The sequence below is a fragment of the Pteropus vampyrus genome, unplaced genomic scaffold (assembly GCF_000151845.1).
Source record: "Pteropus vampyrus isolate Shadow unplaced genomic scaffold, Pvam_2.0 Scaffold390, whole genome shotgun sequence".
Classification (NCBI taxonomy): Eukaryota; Metazoa; Chordata; class Mammalia; order Chiroptera; family Pteropodidae; genus Pteropus; species Pteropus vampyrus.
The window spans coordinates 887,062-909,127 of NW_011889171.1; the positions used below are offsets into that span (position 1 = coordinate 887,062).

General features: G+C 35.8%; 1 protein-coding gene across 4 annotated transcripts in view; it reads right to left on the reverse strand.

Moving 5' to 3' along the window:
• Positions 1-6,166: 6,166 nt before the first annotated feature.
• KLHL13 (kelch like family member 13) overlaps positions 6,167-22,066 on the reverse strand; it is a 234,813-nt gene continuing 218,913 nt past the window's right edge. For all 4 annotated transcript variants that reach the window (XM_023523324.1, XM_011380182.2, XM_011380181.2 and 1 more), the window contains 2 exons: positions 17,179-17,292; positions 6,167-7,759 (listed from right to left, as the gene is read on the reverse strand). In XM_023523324.1, the coding sequence (XP_023379092.1) occupies positions 7,272-7,759; positions 17,179-17,292 (602 nt within the window). In that variant the 3' untranslated portion in view covers positions 6,167-7,271. The remainder of the gene's footprint in view (positions 7,760-17,178; positions 17,293-22,066) is intronic.

The following is a 22,066-nucleotide window of genomic DNA, read 5'->3' on the forward strand; positions in this document are numbered from 1 at the left end:
AAAAATTCCATAGATTGGATGGCTTATAAACAAAATAAATTTATTTTTTTCACAGTCCAAGATGAAGACATTTGCTGATTTGGCATCTGATGAGAGCCTACATCCTGGTTTACAGATGGCCATTTTTTTCTCTGTGTCCTCATGTGGCAGAAGGAAAAAGCTAGCTTTTTGGGATTTCTTTTATAAGGGTGCTAATCTCAATTGTGAGGACTCTGTCCTCATGACCTAAACACCTCCCAAAGGTCCCACTTCCCAATACCATAACCTTGGAGATTAGGATCTCAACATAGAATTTTGAGGTGACACAAACATTCAGACTATAGCAGCAGGCTCCCAGTGAGCCAGAGCCAACATTTATTCTAAAACATTTCAGTTTAGAGGGAAAAGTTTTATGTAGACCTTTTATATATTTAATGAAATGGAAAACCTGGGGGAAAAAATCCCAAAGGGCACAAGCATCCTGAGGCCTCCTCAACCATACTTGACTTGACATTTCTTCATTCTTGTGCATAGGCATGAGAGTGACAGGCCCTGATCTCTCTGAAGACTGTTTCTCAAGCAGAGGAGCGGAGGAATGGGCAGCAGCTGGTGGGGGTGGACTGGACATGAATTCTAGCTGATTGGTATATGCACTTTGCTTTCCAAAAGTACTAAGACCAAGATCCTTCTCTTCATTTCCAGGTATCCCTGTTAAGCCTCTCTGAGAGTTCTTGGCCTCCTACACTCAAGACAGTCCAGCCCCAGGTTACTTATCTCCCTCTTGATACACTTCTCACTTAGTTTCTGCCATGGCTCAAACCCACTTCATCCTTGATCTTTCTTAAACATTGAGGGTAATGGGAGATGATAGACCTCCTTGTCATGTGTTGCTACCTTGGTGGGCTTCAGGCAACTCACTTGACTCTTTATTCCTTTGATCAGAGACTGCACACATTCTACCTTGGACTTGCAGAAAGATTAGTAGACACAGATGGGATTTCACTGTTTTCTTGCCTCTATCTAGACTCTGGGACCACATCTATTTTACCTTGGACAAGCCTGAAACAATAGTAAGAACAGATAATATTTCACTGTCTCCTCTCCACCTTTAAGCATAGGGTGAATCCCAGTTTTCACTTAGTCACCATTCCCAGCAGAGCCCTTATCCTTTGTGCTATGTCAGAGGCCTTCTGCCCATGACTATTCCCATCACTGCTACTCTTGTCTTTCCTCCAGTAGCCAGTCTTTAATCATGATCTTTTTATATAAAAAAGAAGTAAACCAGGTTGTGACTCTGTATTTTGTTCTTGACTCTCCACTTGACAAAAGAGGTTCACAGTTCAAGCTGGATGGGCAGAGACTACTTTTTCCTGATGTCGATGCTGTAGCACTATGCTTCAGGAACTCATCCAAGATTGAGTAGTAGGGGTAAAATTCATGAGATTTTCTAGCACATGTGACCCTGATCTCTCAGTCTAAAGTTGTATCAGATAGGGTTTCCTCATTGATACTTGCAAAAACAATCCATTCTTGTCCCATCTCTGACTACAAGATCTCATGCCCCATGAGATATTTTTGACTGACAGACCTAGTATGAGATTTTGTCATGGTAACACGTTGCCTGTTAAATCAAAGAGATAAGACTCTTTCACTGTGGTAGTATCTGCTAGTGCTTCACTACAATTGTTCTTTCTTCTCAGTCAAACTTTAGACTATATTCCTTAGCCTCCCTGAAAATAGTGTGAAAAGTTCTGTGTACCACATCTAGATCTGGTCCCTAAATCCTCTCACTTGTTCTTTATTTATTCCTTCCTCCCCCATTCTTGCTCACTGGGATGGAGATGATCATAGTGTTTGGGAAGTTATTTATGGAAGACCTGGTTCCTGAGTGACTGCATGGAAGAGAGCAATCCTTAGACTGGGAACACTGTGCTTGACTATTATATAGATTAAAAGTAAACACATTTTATTTGAGTCATTATCATTTAGAGGTTTGTTACAGTAATTTAGCTTCCAATAAGAAATAATTTTTTAAAAGCTTACTTTTGTTCAGTTGTGCACCCATAGATATTCCAAGTATGTTTCTCAGGCTTCTGGGCGGACTCTTGAGAGCTCTGAAAAATGTCACCCTCCTAAATTCCTGATGAAAAGTTCTGCTTTTGGAAAATTTTTCACTGATGGTGATTATTAGCCCTTTGGGGCCCTTAGGCCAGGGCACCCTGTCACTCTGCCATAGGCCCAGCATGTGCAGGGGCTGGGCTGGGACTGTATGCATAGGTGCTGCTTACCTTTCTTCCTGTTTTACTGGCAACATTCTAAAGGTGTGTTGTTGGACCACAAAGCTCTCTTCTATCCTGGCTTGAACAAAGGAGTAATAGATAGCTAGGGAAGAAATGGGGACATTCAAAGATCTACTGGGTATTTGAATGAATACTGAGTAAGGAATTATGAATTTCATTAGACAGGATAATCGGTGTTAAGAAGTAAAAAAATTTCTTAGCTTTAAATATATGTACTGAAGAATTTAGGGGAGAAATGTTATAATGTCCATAATTTACTTTAAAATATTTTAACAAAAAATTAAATGAAGCAAATATGACAAAATATTTACAATTGTTATATATACGTAGTTAATACGTAGGCAGCTGTTCATTGTAATATTCTCTCTACATATCAGTATATTTGAAATTTAATGTTAAAAATGAAATGTAAATGAAAAGTCTTCATTCCTTGTGAAAAGTTCTTAAGTTGAAGACTTCTTGCACAATTGAGTTTGAAAAGAAATACAATGTTCAGTTTTTGATTATGGTTATTTTACTTTTGGCCTCATCGAAGTGTAAGAGGCACAACAATTTATTCAAATAGGAAGGACACAGCAATCTAGACTCCCTTTTCTTTCTTCCCCTAATGACTCTGACCTTGCTCTTCCCAAACTCATTCAGGCATATGTGGAATGTATAAGACTTACGTTGTCCCAAACACTCAGCACAAGGAATAAGGCAGCTGATGGGCTACTCCCTAACAATGTGTGCACATTAGACAACCCTTCTGGCCAACTCATTGGCTTCAGATACCTGAAGTACAGATCCCTCTGAAATCCTCTGCCCTCTACATAGGATCAGTTTACTGACTGCCCACCACCACACTGCCTGGCATTGCCATGTCCTTGGAAACCTCTCAGTCCTAAATCAGTTGTCCCGAACATTTTAGTCTGGACCTCAAATTGGTGGCAACTTACAGCTTATGTGCATGTATCCGAAAGCCTTCCAAATGTATCCACAGCTTCCTTGCAATTCTCTGAATTCCTGTAGCATGGTCCAGGTAGGGAAGCAAATGCAAAATGACAAAATCTGGCAGAAATCTTAGTTAGAACCTCAAAGTGGTTGTTTGGTAATACATAAAAAATATGAAATTCAAATTTCAATGTAAAACAAAAGTTGTGTTGGAATATATCCACACTCATTCATTTATATATCGCCTACAGTTTAGCACTACAACAGCAGAGTTGAGTAGCTGCAACAGACACCATATGGCTCACAAAGATTAAAATATTTTTTGATTTTTTTCCGGAAAAAGTTTACCTACCAATCTCTGTTGTAATGTTTTCTGTTTGTTTTTGTTCTGATAGAGGTATGGCATTTATTCTCATTTTTTAAATTCAATGTTTGTTTATCTTAGTCACATTGCCAAATAAGACATGCAAGGTGAAGAAGCATTTGACTATTATTTGGTGAGAAATAATTAGTGAAGACAGTAAGAAACTGTCAAATTTAAATAAAGAATGAAATATCCACTCAGATCTGAATTATATCAATTACTTAGATTCATTGATGAAATAAATATTTCTAAATTCTAGTATCACTATTACTTAATCCTGCAGATATCCAGTTTAATATTGTTTAGTAGTTAAACCTTGCTTAATACAGAGCTTAGAAAATCTTATTCTTAATATTGTATTGATATATTTTGTATCAAAAATTTAACATTCATGTATCAGAATGTATTTTGTATCAAAAATTATATATGTATATATATATATATCAAAAATGCTTTAAATTATATGGTGTGTACAAATTGATTTTAAATGATAATTGTTTAAAACTAATATACTCATATTTAGCAATAATTATCTTGACATGGGGGGAGAGATGACTTTTTTTCTTCTTCCTTGTATTTTTCAATTTTTCTGTAATTACCAAAAGAGTTTTCAAATACTGCATTATCTGACCAATTTAAAATAAAATTTCCTTAATCCTTGTGAATTTACTTCACATTAACTTTCCTCTCTGCATTCTCAAAAAGCTATCTGATGTTGAAAGGACTAAACCTGAGGTTTAGTGGCTTGAAAATGAAAAACAAAAGGAAAGGCACAAGTGCCAAGAATAAAATTACAGGCAGAGCCAATTTTCCACACAAGAAAGTCTGCTTATTGTTCTTGAGATAGAAATACACGAAGATCCTTGAAACGAGGGCGGGGCGGGGCGGGGGGGGGCGGGAATTCACATGGTCGAACTAATTAAATAAAACACTACTTAATTGCCCAGTGGAGCACTCTCTCAGGGGCTAAAGTGAGGTTATTATTTTATCAACTCCCGAGGAAACATTACATATATATTTTTAAACTTCCTAAAGTAATACTAGAGAAGAAATAGTTTCAGGTCATAATTTCACTTTTTAGGGCAAAACCTGATTGTCAGATAAATTTTTTACAATTCTAGAAATAGGCAAAGCAGATTTTTTTTCTTTATCTTTCCCACCCTACCAACCTTTACCAAGAAGGAATATTATTAGCCTTTTGAGATTTGATGTGTTCCGCAATTCCTTTTTCAAGTAGATCTAGAACCTAAGAAAAGCAAATGTGAGAAACGCTTGTAAAGTCAACCAATGACTGGTGGATATATTTTATAAAGAAAAGTAGTTAATTCATTGTGAAGGAAAATGTGTAATAATTTACCAGCTGTTGAAATTATTTAATAATAGCATTTATGTGACATTAATTGCTCTTCTAAATAACATGGCACAGATGCAGAAAAAGTAAACTATCAAAGAGAACTGTGTATGTTCTGTGTCATTCTCTGTGGCAAGCTGCTAACAGATTACCAACTCTATTTCATCTTCTTTCTGGGAACACAGCTATCTGATATTTTCCTGTCCCCTTTGTGTTTATATGTGTCACAGGACTGACTTCTAGCCAGTGGAATGTGGGTAGAAGTAATGTATGCCTCTTTCAATCCTGATCCCTACAGCCTTCACACCTACAATGCTCCATTTTTCTTCTGATGACTGAATAAAGAGGATGCTGAGGACCTAAGAGGCCACGAGATGAAAAGAGCCACTGCTGCTTGGGGGAGAACCTGCTGACCAAGAACACCCACACTGAACTATGGCAGGATCATTATTCTGTCCTATACGGAACCCATTTATAGGCAGATGTTAACTATCTGCAAATGGCTAAACTGTTCTACCTATAAGCAGAGAATTGAAGCCACTTTGACCAGTTGCTCTTACTTCATAATTATCTTGCCAAAGGGGATCTTTCAAATTCACACTAGGCTTCTCCCAACATTCGAAAATACCACTGATGGGAAAATTGTTTATTCTGTTGTTTAAATCAAGACAGAGGTAGTGACATCTGTGCTGATAATTACCCACTGGTGAAGAGATCTGGTGACACCTGAGTTGTTTTTCTATAGCTTAAAATTTCTAGTTCAAATTTAATCTAGTCATTTGCAGATAAGATAGGAAAGATCATGCAGATGGTCCTAACATACTCTTCAAGAAATATTTTACAAAAACAATTTTTATTTGTGATCCTAGCTCAAGAACAAATATCTTAAGTCATATTACACAATCCCTTCTCATTAGGCAGGATGGATCTTCTTGAAGATCTGAAAAACTGACCTTGTTGTTTAGACATGTCTGGCAGTTCTTCTGTGAGATTGAAGAAAAGCCAATGAGCATTTTCCATGAACCTATTCCTCAAAGTCAACCAGCAATAAGTTTGACCAATGAGGTTAAATATGGTCAAATTCTTCTTTTTTTTTTAATGAAAGTCATTAACATGAATGAATCCAAGCTGTTCAGTGCTCTAAGTTATACTCACTTGAATATTGTTGTATACCCTCTTAAAAAGATATTTAATAAAAGGAAGTCAAATCAGACAATAATGGGATGCTTCAGACCAAAATGACATTAAATGTTTTTTATTGAACAAAAATATAAAACATGGAAGTTGAAATCACCGAGTGAAAGCAGCTTGCCAGATGAAGCTGCTATACTTGGTGCTAAATAACCTTATGAACTGAGAGTATACAGAATACATATAATATGGAAGTTACTTCAACAGCAAAGGAGAAGGTGTCATTTACAGTTTTGCAAGGTAATATTTGGTCGTGACAAATTTAGTTACTCAAAATTTCTAGCCCTTATATACTTAATTCATTATGATTCTACATATGTGCATTCAGTATGTACATACTGAATTTCCATTTTAATGGAAGCTGCTTTTGGAAAAAAAATCAAAATTTTTTTACATTTATTTGACATGCTAATTTTTAAATTTTTGTATTTTATATTTGTATGTGTGTGTGTGTGTGTGTGTGTGTGTGTGTGTGTGTATTTATACACACTTAAAAAACTCCCAACCCTTGTTTATAAGTAGAGGGGTCATGCTGCTTTTCTTAAAATTAATATTGGTGAATTTCAGTTATTATTTCTCTTGTGTGTCTAAGAAACTTCATATGTTCTCAATGTACCCACACAAAAGGTGAGTTGACAGGCATGTCAAAAAGCTTTATGAAAAGAGGGAGGTAGCCCATGCGAGTTGGCAACCTTTTGTCTATTGTTTTCTGTTGCAGTAAGCTGCCTCCCTTTGACACCTTACAGTCAAGATGAAAGGAAAACTTTTTACTTTGAAGCTTACTTAGCACACTTGTACATTTGCTATAATCCACCTTCAACTTAGTTTATTGGGCTTTCTAAGGTAAGATGACAAATACCCTATATCCAGTACGCAGCATCAAAAAAGTACTGAAGAAACATTTTAAAGACAATACTTTTTTTTTTTTCATCAGCTTCTATGGGATACATTCTCAAAATGGTTTTGTTACCACTTTATAAACAATCTAAGCCAAACAGCACAAATAGCATCAATGTCATCTTTTTTCCAATATTCGTACCAATACTGGAGGCTAATCCTAACATACACTACTTTAGGGGGTGGGGTGCAAAAGAAGAAAATCCATGACACATTGCAAAGATAGGACAACAGCATCTTAGTTGTAGGGGTGATCTTAAGGTGCAGAAAGAGGGGACTCTCTAGAAGGTGATGGTGTGGTTTCTTCTGGTGGAAAAACCGTGAGTGTGCAAGCTCGGATGCCACCAAGGGACTCTGGGAGATCAAAAACCTTATGCCATTCATCTTTATCTGGATCATATTTCTGCACTATCTCTACCATACAACGATTATTCCAGGAATACCCACCAACCACATAGATTTTATTTTCAAAGACAGCAACCCCAACATCACTCTGGCCTCTTAACATGGCAGCAATTGGGGTCCACTGGTCAAGGATAGGTGAGTAGTATTCACAGCTTAGGACATCGTCATAATCACTTGTTCCTCTGAAGTGATTGCCGCCAATGACATAGAGCCTTTCTCCCACTGTACACATGCAATGCAGACCTCTGACAGTGGTCATCGGTGCCTTCTGGATCCATTTGTCAGTATCAGGGTCAAAGCACATGAGCTCCTTTTGGAAAGTGTCATGAGTAATTCCTCCTAAAGTATGAAAATAATAGAGATGAGGTAAGCAGATTACTGTAAAAATGCAAAAGTCAATAAAAGGCTCTCTGTCACAGATAATTAACTTCTGGCCACAATTATAATATTCTACAATTTATCAGTAGCATTATTACAAATGTCTGCCCTCTATAAATACTTTCCCTGGATTAAAAATAAAGAAAATAACATTTTCATCTTCTTAAAAAACAAAAATGTAGTTTATATTATTGCTTTGATTTTCTTTTAATTATATTTTATTTAGTTTCAAGTATACAGTATATTGGTTAGACATCTATATAGTTCATAAAACGATCCCCCCAATTGCACCCTTCCTCCCCTGACCATCCACCTAGCCAACGTATTAATGCTAACTGCATTCCCTATACCGTGCTCCCCATCCCCGTGACCATCCATCAGCTATTAATTTGTACTTCTTTAGCCCTTCACCCTATTCTCCCAGCCCTCCAAATCCCCCTCCCTTCTGTCCAACACCAAATTGTTCACTACATTTGTGAGTCTGTTTTTGATTAGTGTTTTTGTTTGTTTGTTTGTTTGTTTTATTCCTTAGATTCGGTGTATAAGTGAAATCATATAGTGTTTATCTTTCTCTGTCTGACTTAAATACCTTCTAGGTCCATCAAAGCAATATCTTTTTCCATCCCCTTCTTTTTCATATGTAGGAGTCTTGTTTTTTTATCCTTTCAACCACTATATCTTTTGGCTGGAGCACTTAATTCCTTTTCATTTAAGGTACTTATTGATAGGAATGTAGCTGTCACCATTCTTTATTCCTGTTTTTGATACATGTTTTTTCTTCTTAAAAAAGGCCCTCCAACGTTTCCTGTAATACTGGATTGGTGGTGATAAATTCCTTCAACTTATTTTTGTCTGGGAAGTTCTTTATCTGTCCTTCAATTCTAAATGATAGCTTTGCTGGATAAATTATTCTTGGTTATATATCCTGGGTCTTCATCCTGTCGAATATTTTTTGCCAAGCACTTCTGACCTACACAGTTTCTGTTCAGAAATCAGCTGCCAGTCTTATGGGTGTTTCCTTATATGTAATTATTTGTTTTTCTTTTGCTGCTTTTAATATTCTCTCTTTGTATTTAAACTTTGGATTTTAAACTATGATATGTCTTGGTGTGGGCCTCTTTGGAGCCCTGATTTTTGAAATTCTGTGAGCTTCCTGGGGTTTTATGTCCGTTTCCTTCACCAGGTTAGGGAAGTTTTCCATCATTATTTCTTCAAACAGCTGTTCAACATCTTGATTTTCTTCAGTTACGCCGATCAGATGAATATTTGGACCCTCAGTAGTGTCCCATACTCCTTAAATTATTTTTATAGTCTTGACATCTTTTTTCTTACCATTCTGATTGAGTGTCATGATTGGCTTTCCTGTCCTCTAGATATTACATTTGAGCCTTTACTTTGTTTATTCCATTTAATATACTTGTCATCTCAGATAATGTGTTGCTCATTTCAGACTGGTTGCCTTTTATAATTTCCATTTCCATTTTTATGTTTTTTATCTCTTTGTTGAAGTTCTCACTGAATTTATCTACACTTCCCAACAGTTCATTGAGCATCTTTATAACCAGTATTTTCAACTCTGCATCTATTAGATTATTTGACTCCACTATATCTGGATGTCTGTTCTCTTTTCTCATATGATTTCTGCTTCTTGTCTTCCCATTTTGTCAGCCTTCCCATGTCTGTTTCTATGTACTAAGCAAAGCTCCTAAGTCTCCCAGTCTCATTAGTGTGGATTTGTGAAGGAGGTGTCTGTCAGTGGCACAGTCCTGAGAGGGATTCAGCTGTAGGCCAAACTTAGCCCAAGCCTCTACCCCTCCGGGGCCATCTGTTAAGATTCAGCAAGCAATCCACAGATGCTGTGCTTATAGTTGCCTCAAAAGGCCACATCAGAAACCCAGGCTGCCTCCAGTGTGAGTCTCAGCAAGGAGCAACTGACTCACTGAAGACACACCTGAATACGGCTTTGGTGGGGCCACAAGCTGGGCGAGGCGAGGTTTCAGGGAATCCTCTGGGCAGAGCGACCTCTGTTATACAGTTTGATAACGTCACAGCTATGGCGGCACAGTGTCCGGGCTCACTGGTAGTTGGGGAGGGCTCAACCGGGAACAATGGATATAACCGGCACTTCTGTACCCAGCAAGTCTCACCTCGGCCCTCATTCCAACAATGTCTCCCTATAAGTCCCTGGTGACCCCTGCATGCAGCCGAATCAGCACTGGTGCTCAAAGCAAGCAGGTCCATCACTGCAAAAATCCGCTCACAGATGCGGCCCTTTTAAGAGGCTACTGCTGCTGCTGCTGCCGCAGCCTCCCTCTCCCTCAACCGCTCGGGACCAGGCAGCCCCGCGTCCTTGCCACGTCCTACCTTCTGCCATTCATTGTAAGGTGATTTGTTGGATTTCTCCTTAGTTGTATAGCTTGTTCCTCCAGATCCCAGGTGATTTTTTCCTTGCTGCTGCTCCTTGTTTCCATCACAACTTTGATTTGGTCACCAGAGGGATGAACAGAGCCTCTATTATCTATGCCATTTTTTCTCCCTTTTTTTAAATAATTTATTTAAGTTAGTTTCAAGTATACAGTACATTTGGTTAGACATCTATAATGTTCATAAAACGATCCCCACAATTGCTCTATCCCTCACCTGACTCTCCACTTAGCCATTATGTTAATGCTAACTGCATTCCCTCTGCCATGCTTTCTGTGCCCAACTATCAATCACTAATTTGTACTTCTTTAGCTTTCCACCACATTCTCCCAGCCCCACAAACCTTCCTCCGCTCTGTTCATTCACCAAATTGTCCACTATATTTCTGAGTATGTTTTTGATTAGTTTGTTCTTTATGTTCCTTATATTCCACGTATAAGTGAAATCACATGGTATTTATCTTTCTCTGTCTGACTTATTTCAGTCGCATAAGAACCTCTAGGTCCATCCATATCGTTGCAAATGGTAGGATTTCATTTTTTTAATGGCTGAGTAATATTCCATTGTATATATGAACCATAATTTCTTTATCCAATTGTCTGTTGATGGGGATTTAGGTTGCTTCCATATCTTGGCTATTGTCAATTGTGCTGCCATGAATGCACGGATCTTTACAAATTATTGTTTTGGTTTTCTTTGGATAAATACCCAGATGTGCAAATGCTGGGTCAAAAGGTATATCAATTTTTGATTTTTTTAAGGAACATCCATACTGTTTTCCATAGCAGCTATACCAATTTGCAATCCCACCAACAATGTATGAGAGTTCTATTTTCTTTGCATCCTCACCAACACATGCTGTTTTTTGATTTATTGATGATAGCCATTCTGACAGGTGTGAGGTGATATCTTATTGTGGTCTTAATTTGCATTTCTCTGATGATTAGCAACCTTGAGCATCTTTCATATGTCTCTTAGCTACGTGTATTTCATTTTTGGAGAAGTATCTGTCCAGGTCTTCTGCACATTTTTTAATTGGGTTGTTTGTTTTTTGTTGTTGTTGTTGAATTGTATAAGTTCTTTATAAATTTTGGATATTAATCCCTTATCAGATGTATCATTAGCGAATATCTTCTCCCAAACAGTCAGTTGTCTTTTTGTTTTATTGATGGATTCCTTTGCTGTACAAAAACTTTTTAGTTTGATGTAGTCTCATTTATTTATTTTTCCTTTTGTTTCCCTTGCCCAAGGAGATATATCAGAAAAGAAATTCCTATTAGCAATATCAGAAAGTTTACTGCCTATGTTTTCTTCTAAAAGTTTTATGGTTTGGGGTCTTACATTTAAATCTTTAACACTTTGAGCCTGTTCTTGTATACAGTGTAAGAAGATGGTCCAGTATCTATTTTTTGCATGTATTTGTCCAATTTTCCCAACACCATTTATTGAAGAGATTGTCTTTACCCCATTGCATATTCTTACCTCCTTTGTCATATATTAAGTGAGTGTGTAGGTGTGGATTTATTTCTGGGCTCTCTATTCTGTTCCATTGATCAATGTATCTGTTTTTATGCCAGTACCATGCTGTTTTTATTACTGTAGCCTTGTAGTATAGTTTGATATCAGGTACTGTGATACCTCCAACTTTGTTCTTCTTTCTCAAGATTGCTATGGCTATTCAGGGTTTTTTATGGTTCCATAGAAATTTTAGGAGTATTTGTACTAGCTCTCTGAAAAATGCCATTGGTATTCTGATAGGGATTGCAATGAATCTATAGATTGCTTTGGGTAGTATGGCCATTTTAATGATGTTGATTCTTCCTACCCATGAACACGATATATGCTTCCATTTATTTGTATCTTCTTCAATTTCTTTTTTCAATGACTTATAATTTTATGAGAACAAGTCTTCTACCTCCTCAGTTAATTTGGTTCCCAAGTATTTTATAGTTTTCGATGTAATTGTAAATGGGATTGTTTTCTTAATTTCTCTTTCTGAAAGTTCATCATCAGTGTATAAAAATGCCACTAACTTCTGAATATTTATTTTGTAACCTGCTACTTTACTGAAATCATTGATCAGTTCTAACAGTTTTTTGATGAAATCTTTAAGGTTCTCTATATATAGTATCATGTCATCGGCAAATAACGAGAGTTTTAGTTCTTTCTTTCCAATTTGGATACTTTTTTTTTCTCTTTCTTGTCTTATTGCTGTGGCTGAGACTTTCAATACAGTGTTGAAGAAAAGTGGTGAAAGTGGGCATCCTTGTCTTGTTCTTGATCTTAAGGGAAATGCTTTCAGCCTTTCCCCATTGAGTATGAGTTTGTCATATATGGCCTTTATTATGTTGAGGTATGTTCCCTCTATTCCCACTTTGCTGAGTTTTTTTCATAAATGGATGCTATATTTTGTCAAATTCTTTTTCTGCATCTACTGATATGAGCATACGGTTTTTATCTTTTGATTAATTAATGTGGTGTATCACATTAATGGATTTGTGGATATTGAACCAAGCTTGCATCCCAGGAATAAATCCAACTTTATCATGGTGTATGATATTTTTAATGTATTGTCTCTAGATATCTTTTGATTTCTTCCTTGATCTCATTAATAACCCAGTCATTGTTTAGTAGCATATTATTTAGCCTCTATGTGTTTGTGTATTTTCCAGTTTTTTTCTTGTAGTTGATTTCTAGTTTTATAACATTTTGATCAGAGAAGATGGTCGATATGATTTCAATCTTCTTAAATTTTTTGAGTCTTGATTTTTGTCCTATCATGTGGTCTATCCTTGAAAATGTTCCATGTGCACTTGAGAAGAATGTATATTTTGCTGCTTTGGGGTAAAATGCTCTAAAAATATCTATTAAGTCCATCTGTTCTAGTGTAACTTTTAGGCCCATTGTGTCCTTGTTGATTCTATGCCTGGAAGATCTGCCCATTGCTATCAATGGAATGTTAAAGTCCCCTATTATGAGTGTATTACTATTCATCTCTCTTTTTATGTCAGTCAATAATTACTTTATGTATGTAGGTGCTCCTATGTTGGGTGCGTATATGTTTACTAGGGTTATGTCCTCTTGATTTAATAAAGATCCCTTTATTATTATGTAATGCCCTTTTTTATCTCCTATTATAGCCTATGTTTTAAAGTCTATTTTATGTGATGTAAGTATCGCTACCCCTGTTTTTTTTTTTCATTTCCGTTTGCATGAAATATCTTTTTCCATCCCTTTACTTTCAGTTTGTAAGTGTCATTTTATCTGAAGTGGGTCTCTTGTAGACAGCATATACATGGGTCTTCTTTTCTTATCCATTCGGTTACCCTATGTCGTTTGATTGGAGCATTTAATCCATTTACATTTAAAGTGATTACTGGTAAGTACATCGTTACTGTCATTTTATTATTCATATTTGTTATTTCTATTTTCTGTTTTACCCCTTCTCTTTTTACAGAGGACCCTTTACCATTTCTCGTAATGCTGGCTTATTGGTGATGAGCTCCTTAATCTTTTTCTGTCTAGGATGCTCTTTATCTCACCTTCCATTTTAATCAAAAGCCTTGCTGGGTAGAGTATCTGTGGTTGTAGATTCTTGTTTTTCATAACTTTGAATATTTCTTGCCATTCCTTTCTGGCCTGCAAAGTTTCCATTGAAAAGTCAGCAGACATTCTCATGGGGGTACCTTTGTAAGTAACCAGCTTCCTTTCTCTTGCTGCTTTTAAGATTCTCTCTTTGTCTTTGACATTTGAATTATGATGTATCTTGGTGTAGGTCTGTTTTAATTATGATGTATCTTGGTGTAGGTCTGTTTAAATTCCTCTTGTTTGGGACTCTTTGTGCTTCCTGAACTTCTATGTCTAATTCCTTTGCCAAGTTAGGGAAGTTTTCTGTTTATGTCTTCAAAATAGTGTCTCAATCCCTTGTTCTCTCTCTTCCTCTTCAGGTATTCCTATTATTTGGATATTTTTACACTTCATATTGTCCCAGAGGTCTCTTAAAATATCCTCATTTTTTAAAATTCTTTTTTCTTTTTGTTGTTCTGATTGGGTTTATTCAGCTACCTTGTCTTCCAATTCGCTGATCTTCTGCTTCATCCAATTTACTGTTGAATCCTCGTAGTGTATTCTTCATTTCCATTATTGTATTCCTCATTTCTGTCTGGTTCTTTTCTATGGTTTCTACATCCTTTTTTATACTCTCATTGTGCTCATCCATTTTTCCCCATAAGTTCATTGAGCATCCTTATAACCATTACTTTGAACTCTGACTCTGATAGATTGCTTATCTCCATTTCATTTAGCTTATTTTCTGGAGTTTTCTCTTGTTGTTTCATTTGTGGCATGTTTCTGTTTTCTCATTTTATTAGCCTCTCTATGTTCCTTTCTATGTGTCAGGAATATTTATTTTGTCTCCCAGCCTTGGCCAGATGGCCTAATGTGGAAGGTGTCCTGTGTGGTCCAGTGGCGCACTTTCCCTGATTCCTTGTCCCGGAAGCTCTGGAGGTGACATTTGTGTGGGTTATGTGTGATCTTCTGTTGTCACCAAACATTTGTTGTTGTTGGTAGATCAGTGGGTGGGATTAACGTTCAGGGTGACTAATTATGGGAATTGGCTGCACCCTCAGGATTAGAGTTGTTGTGTGTGGGCTGACCCCACTGAGTCGGATTTGCCCTAGCAGGCTTCTGTACTTGTTGCAACCACCCTTTGTGTGTATCACTAGTGGAACTAGTCATGAGTTGCTCCATAGTGGTCTGGTGCTAGCCTCCAGATGCTTCGGTTTTGTGGCCCATTGGGATGGGCTCCTCCATAGGCCAAGGTCAGTCACTGCCTTTGATTGCTCAGGGCTACCCAGTGAGAACTACAAAGTGATCCACTGATGGGTGTTGCCTATGCTGGATTGGCTTCGATGTGGCTCCTTTATATTATCAGATGTAGGTGTTATAATCAGCTGGACTTCAGATGATTCTCCACATTGATTATTTTATAATTTGGTTGTAATTTCAATGCGGACCTGGGAAGAGACAAACCCTGCTTTTACCTAATCTGCCATCTTCCCTTGACTCCCATTTTTTTCTCCCTCTTATTGCCATGACTTTCTTAAACAGAGACCCATGAGATTTAAGAAGCTTTACTGAATGAAAATATATTTTGAACACTTTCAGAGCTGAGTTTGCAGCAAATCCCAACTACGAAGCATCATTCATTACTACTGCTTTTTAGCAGGTACCCTCTGGGTGCTGAGCACAGGACTAGGGCACCCATTTCCTTATTTGCTAAATAAGAATATCTCCTCTAGTTATTTCATTAGGACTGTGATTCTGACTATGAATTGAAATAAATCAAAATGCTTTGGAAAAGTTGAAAGTGTTATATAAATGTAAAGCTTATAGGAATATTCAGAATTGTTTCTTTTTTTAGAGTTTTTGGTGGATAGGTTCAGGTGGGTAATATCTTCTCCTATTAGCATGAACATTTAAAAAGCTAAAGAATTAGAATGCGGAATATACATGGAATTTTATATGTGCAACAATTAGTTGCTGATCTATTCAGTCACTATCATCTACAAAGTATATTCTTAGATCACAAATAGTCTTGACAATAAAAGAATCAGATTATATCTTCTACAGATTACGGAGAGAGCTAAATTAATTTTTAGTCATATTATTCAAAGCTCTACTGTCTGGTGGCCAAATGGAAATCTCTTTTTTCTTCTGCTTTTATATATTTTTCCTGTATTTAATCGCATTTCCAGAAAGCAAAACAGGGTTCTTTGGTTTGAAAATCAGCTATAGTTCCTATCCTACTCTTGATAGTGAAGGTCATATCTGCAATATATGCTAGTGGGCCACCACTAGTACAATTTGAACCTCATTATTTCCCCCAGAGGATTTAGAACTCTCTTTATAATGGCATGGCATCTACACTGAGAAGATAGGTAAATGGAATAAATCATTGATTAATGGAGCATATGATTTTCCGGATGGCTCTTTCAATATAAGACATCCTGTAGTTGCTTATAAATTTAACACCAGAAACCTGCCAATCACACACTGAAGGCCTTTCTTTGATCCTTCTTAATTACAGATTTCATAAGGCAGTGTTCAGAGACTTAGATCACAAACATTACCTTAATGCCTTTGTTCTCTAATAATGTAACTGCTGGCCTGGCACTGGCAGGCCTTCAAAAGGGAGACATACTGTCAAAGGTTGACTGTGTCAGTGGCAAATGATAATAATCTGTTTAACAAAGGAAAATTTCGATACCAGAGGTGAACGTTACATTAAAATAGGACTCCCTTCTAAATCCTACAAAGAATGATTTGAACACCAACAGTTTGAGAATAAAAGTTGTTACTAGGATACTAAGCAAACTGTAGCCATTTCAAAAATTTTATGAGAAAATAAAAGTGTATGTGGCCAAAATATAGGTAATCAGCACAGAATCATCCATGGTGTAATCTCATGATAAAAAGGGAAACATATATTGTAGGTTACACTAAATAAGAGAATGAACATTATTATGTATGTCAAAAGTGAGGTTTATGCACAGTAAAACTTATATGTTAATAATGATATATTTCCTCATAGAGATTAGCTAAATTTTAAATAAAAATGAATTAAGTATTGATATAAAGAATATGAATGGTGATTATAAGAGTACAGAGTTTATTAAAGTACAGAGTGGGGACTGAAAGGCAAGTCAGAGAAACTGAGTGCTTTCCAATTTCTTCTAACTTATGTATTCACAGGAGGACTGGATAAGTCATGAACTTATAGAATACCAAAGTATTCATATGCAAAAGTTATACACACAATGTATCTTTTAAGATCAACAATTATATTTTGATTACCCATATATCTGGATTATTTTTATTAACACTATATAGGAAGATGGTGACATAGTTAAAAGATTATGTATTATATTAATTGCATTCACATCGTGATTGTTTACCTGAAATATACATTACTCCTCCATACACAGTTCCAGCATGGCCATAGTGGGGCTCATTCATTTTGGCAACGTAGGTCCATTCATTTGTTCTTGGATTGTAACATTCTACTGTAGCTGTTATTAAAAAAAAAGAATAGAAAAGAAAATGATTTATAATTTCAAATTTAGCAATTATTTTTCTTTTTAGGTAGTATAATAGTAATAACCAAATAACTGAAATATATTTATTATAGATAATGAGATGGTCTTTGGGGGTGTCTCATTAATTATTAAGATTATATTGATAATTTTAACCTTTAATACATGTTACATTATATACTTAATTTAATCTAACACATTTCTGTCACTGCAGAAATCACTAGGATTTCTTTTTTCTTGTATCTTATTATACCTATATAATTAGACATTTCTCTAATTTCTTTGCTCTAAAAATGTGGGAAGAAAAGATGAAAAAATTATAAAGAAGAAAACTATTTCAATTGTAGGCCTCCATGTTAATACACCATATAGGAAAAAAGATTAATAGATGTGAAGCAAAATTTTAAGTTGAGAATAAAAGTATAAACACTTGTTCTGATGCCTATTGTCTTATTTCGTATCTGGACTACAAAATGGACACTGACAATAATTTTTGTGTATCTATACATTAAAGCCAATAGTTTGTACATACCCAATACTGCTGCAGCCAGTGCTGTTCTTAACTTGAAGATGATTGGCAGCTTAATATGAAGTTAAGATTTTATTAGGGGTACTTCCTCTCAGTAATAAATTATCTTTAACATAAAGTATTTTGGAGAAGTGACCTCAACTTATTTAAATATCAATTTGTTATAACCTCAAGAATGGAACAATGATAGTCCAAACAGAAAATGTGAGCCTTTTTTAAAAGGCAGAAAGAGATAAGACTGTCATGAGGACTCTGGTCAAAAACATGATGTCTAGATTTACTTAAAATTTTTATACGATTTATTGCAGGCACTGTCAATTGCTAACCAAATTTCTTGTCTCCCCCAACCACAACACTGCTCAGGGAAGTGCTGTGCCAAACTTAAAATAAAATTCAAATTAGCAGGTTCCCTTGAAGATGGAGTTGACCATATAATATAGTTCTAGGCAATGAAATAGGAGCAGAATTCTAGTGGGTGGGCTATTTGATCAAGCCACTGGAATAAGGTTTTGCTACTTGCAGCCGAATGCAAATCTAACTGATGAATTGTCCTTTAAACAAGATTTCCTATTAAAAAAATAACATGAGAACAGACAAAACTAGAGAGAGAATTAGAAATTAATTTTCTACTCTATTCAATAATTTTATTTCTTCATCAAATTCACTATGTGAAATACTTATTTCTCCTCTAACAACACCTACATTATACCACTTCATATCCCTTTACTGATTTCCTTTTTTAATTACTTTAGATTTGAGTTTTCAGTCTTATTTCAAAGGCTTTTACTATTCCTGTGTTGATGTACTCTCTTATTCATTTAGTTCATTACTTCAGGCTTAGACCCTTTCCAACTCTATTTCTTCTAAATCCTTCCATCAAGTAGCAAAATCCTGCAAAATCCCCCAAATAAGGGGGAACTTTTTCCACAATTAATGACAAACTAAAACTGCCACATACTACAACACTGTTTTTGACTATTTCCAGTCACTGGATGTCTTCTCTAATGTGCATTTCCACTTGCCTTTAGCATGACTTTCACCTATGTGACAAGCAAAATCCTACTATGTACATTACTATCTCTTTCTCTACACTTATAGAGAATCTAGTATATTTAATGGTACCTGGCATCAGAAAGTACTTAATGGTAAGATTTTATCTGATAAAAAAAAGTAGTCTAATCACACATCTTATCAGTAAAAAGGTTTAAAAAGATTTCCAGAGATTATCTTTTCCATTTATTAGATGTCAAAGACAGGTTTTACTGTAGTTCTGTTTTTCTTAATGAAGAACTCTGCTTTGAACTTTGAATTTTCTAGAGTGTAAAAGTCTTATGTCTAATTCAACTTGTTCTGATGCAGTTTCCACTAGCTTCTTCTTATTCTCTTTATAGTGAAGCTACAAGTTAAAATAGCTTTTCACTCTTTATGATTATTAAAGTTTTTGTATGCAGAAAGATGCTATTCTTCTATTAGAGTTCATTGTTTTTCTTAATAGAGGTTATAAGAATCCATCTATACATACATCTATACATATTATACATCTATACATATGTATAATTTCTTACACAAAAGCCCCTAAGGGTAAGATGGCTATTAACCACTAAAAACATAATAACTATATAATAGTTTAGCATCCACAAACTTGTCTTCTTACAGCTAAATAATCCATCTCCTTTAGCTCTTCCCATCATTTAATCTCTACTTCTTCATGCAGAATTGCTATTGTTAGTAAAATCAATAGCATTTAGTTTAAAAATATAATACACCTAATTAAAAAGTATATGTACACACACACACACACGCGCACACACACACACACACACACACACACACACGATCTTATTTCTGTTTTCCATATTTACAAAGTTAGCACCAACAACCTTGCCTTAATATGGGGAGGAGGCAAGGGAAGATGCAAGACAAGGAGTTGGAGCCACAAAGCAGTGGTTCCATTTTTGTCTATGAAGTGGGAATGGGAATGAGGTAATTGGGAAAATCTAGAACAAGAGTCAGTCAAACTATAGCCAGTAAGTCAAATCCAGTATGTCATCTGCTTTTGTATGGCCTGCAAGATAAAAATATGAAAAATTTTACATTTTAAAAGTATTGAGGGGAAATAAAAGGAAGAATATTTTGTGACATATGAAAATTATATGCATTTCAAATTTCCGTGTTCATCTATAAAGCTTTATCAGAACACAGCCTCAACCATTTGTTTATTAAGTTGTCTGTATTTGCTTTTGCAATATAACAGCGAAGTTAATTAGTTGTAAAGAGATCCTATGGCCTGCAAAGCTGGAAATATTTATTTTTCTGGTCCTTTACAGAATTTTGCTGACCCCTATTCTAGCAAATCATCTTCAATAGTCAGTGGCCTGGTATTCAAATTACAGACCCTCTCCAATTTAAGAATTACACTTAGGTTGGTTGTTTCATTTATCTCACCAGGAATCTTATTTTCTCAGGTAGTTCTACTGGAGCCCAGAATCATGGGATGATGTAGAACTTACTTGTTCTTTGAGACTGAAAAAGAGATTAGGCCTGCAGAAAACCATTTGGACAATGATAGCTTGCACAGAGTGGGGATGCTTTCTGGAATCTTAAAGTGCTAGTTGGTGATGTGTTGCTTAATGAAAAAAACCTCAAATCTATTAAGGGATATTGGAGGCATTTGATAAATTTCAGCAAGTTTATTGTACATTTACTTGAAAAAATGTTTTCTATGTTATTTCATTATTTGAAAGCTTGACTTATTAATATTTAACTAAAGTGAAAGATATCTGAGCTGTCATATTCCTCTTCAATATAGAAAACCTCAGTGGAAGATCGATTACTTATATGACAATTTTGAAAGATGCCAGAAATAACTGAGTCCTTTTTCACTTAAGTGACAGCAACACTAAACATCCCCTAGTTACCGATTGTACCCAGTGTCAAAATAAAGCAGCATTTCTAAGAAATGTTTCAGCAATATGCCAGGCTCACACACACTCTAGTAGTATAGTTTTTACGTACCATGGGCTTGGGTCCACGCACTCGATGAAAATATTTTAAGAGGTCAAATGCATTAAAATGATCTAAAATGCCTTGCAAATGTTGCCACTGTTTTTTTTTCTCCATAATTATATATAGGCAATGTTTATTATGTGCATGAAAAATAAATAATGTACTGGTACTAATAAATCTGTTAAATTGTTAAAAGGCTCTCCCATCAACTCCCTTTTCTTGACACCCATTCCTATCCCCTTCTCTATTTACATAGGCATATTAACATGTCAATGTAATCAGTTAAGATGAGAATGTTGTTATTACAGCAAGTGTGTGTGTGTGTGTGTGTGTGTGTGTGTGTGTGTGTGTGCGCGTGCGCGCGCGCGCGCGCGCAAGGGTGTTTCCATTAAAAAAGCGCTTATGGAGCAGGAGAAAAATTTAAAAAACTAGCTTCTGGCTGGAACATACAGAAATAAAATCAAGAGTTTATTTAGAACTAAAATCTGCCATTATGCAAAAACAGTGAGACCAAGAAACCTGGAAAGGGCATCTGACACATATACTTTTTATTTATACAAAGAGAAACATTATTAATGGATAGAATTCAGAAGGACTCATTGATATTGTTCTTTTGGGAAGTAATCATGGCAGTTTACATCAGGCTTGGTTATCTGAACAATAAAGAATGTGACAAGACAGAACAGTTGACTTCTTGCTTCCACTTGGGTTTAACATTGGAGGAACTCTAAGTAGGTGGGGTGGGTCTGGAAAAAATTGAAGCCTCTTACTTCTTGGTTTTATGTAATGACTCTTTTTGGCCTGAAGGTTCTCCTGGAATCAAGACTCTCACTTTGAGTGCACTTAATATGTCAACCGCATAATTTTTAAAAACAACTTTGAATATATTTTAACTTAAAATATTTATTACAGACTGGATTTTCTGGGTATGCTGATTTTAAGGGAAGCAATCTCTTCTATAAAAGTTTACTTACTTATAGACTGTAGGAGATAATTTCAAAAGGAAAGAATATCAAATAGTTGGCCTTTGCTTCTTTTCACTTTCAAACTGAAATACAGAAGACTATTTTTAATAGGAGATGAAGGTGATTCTGAAGGTCATGAGCAAGGAAGCCAGCCACTTGCCAAATGGAGTAGTCTACTTCTTGTTCCCAATAGAGCATAACATGGATAGAGCTCAGAGAGGGTGGGGATCAAGTTGGAAAAAGAAAACGT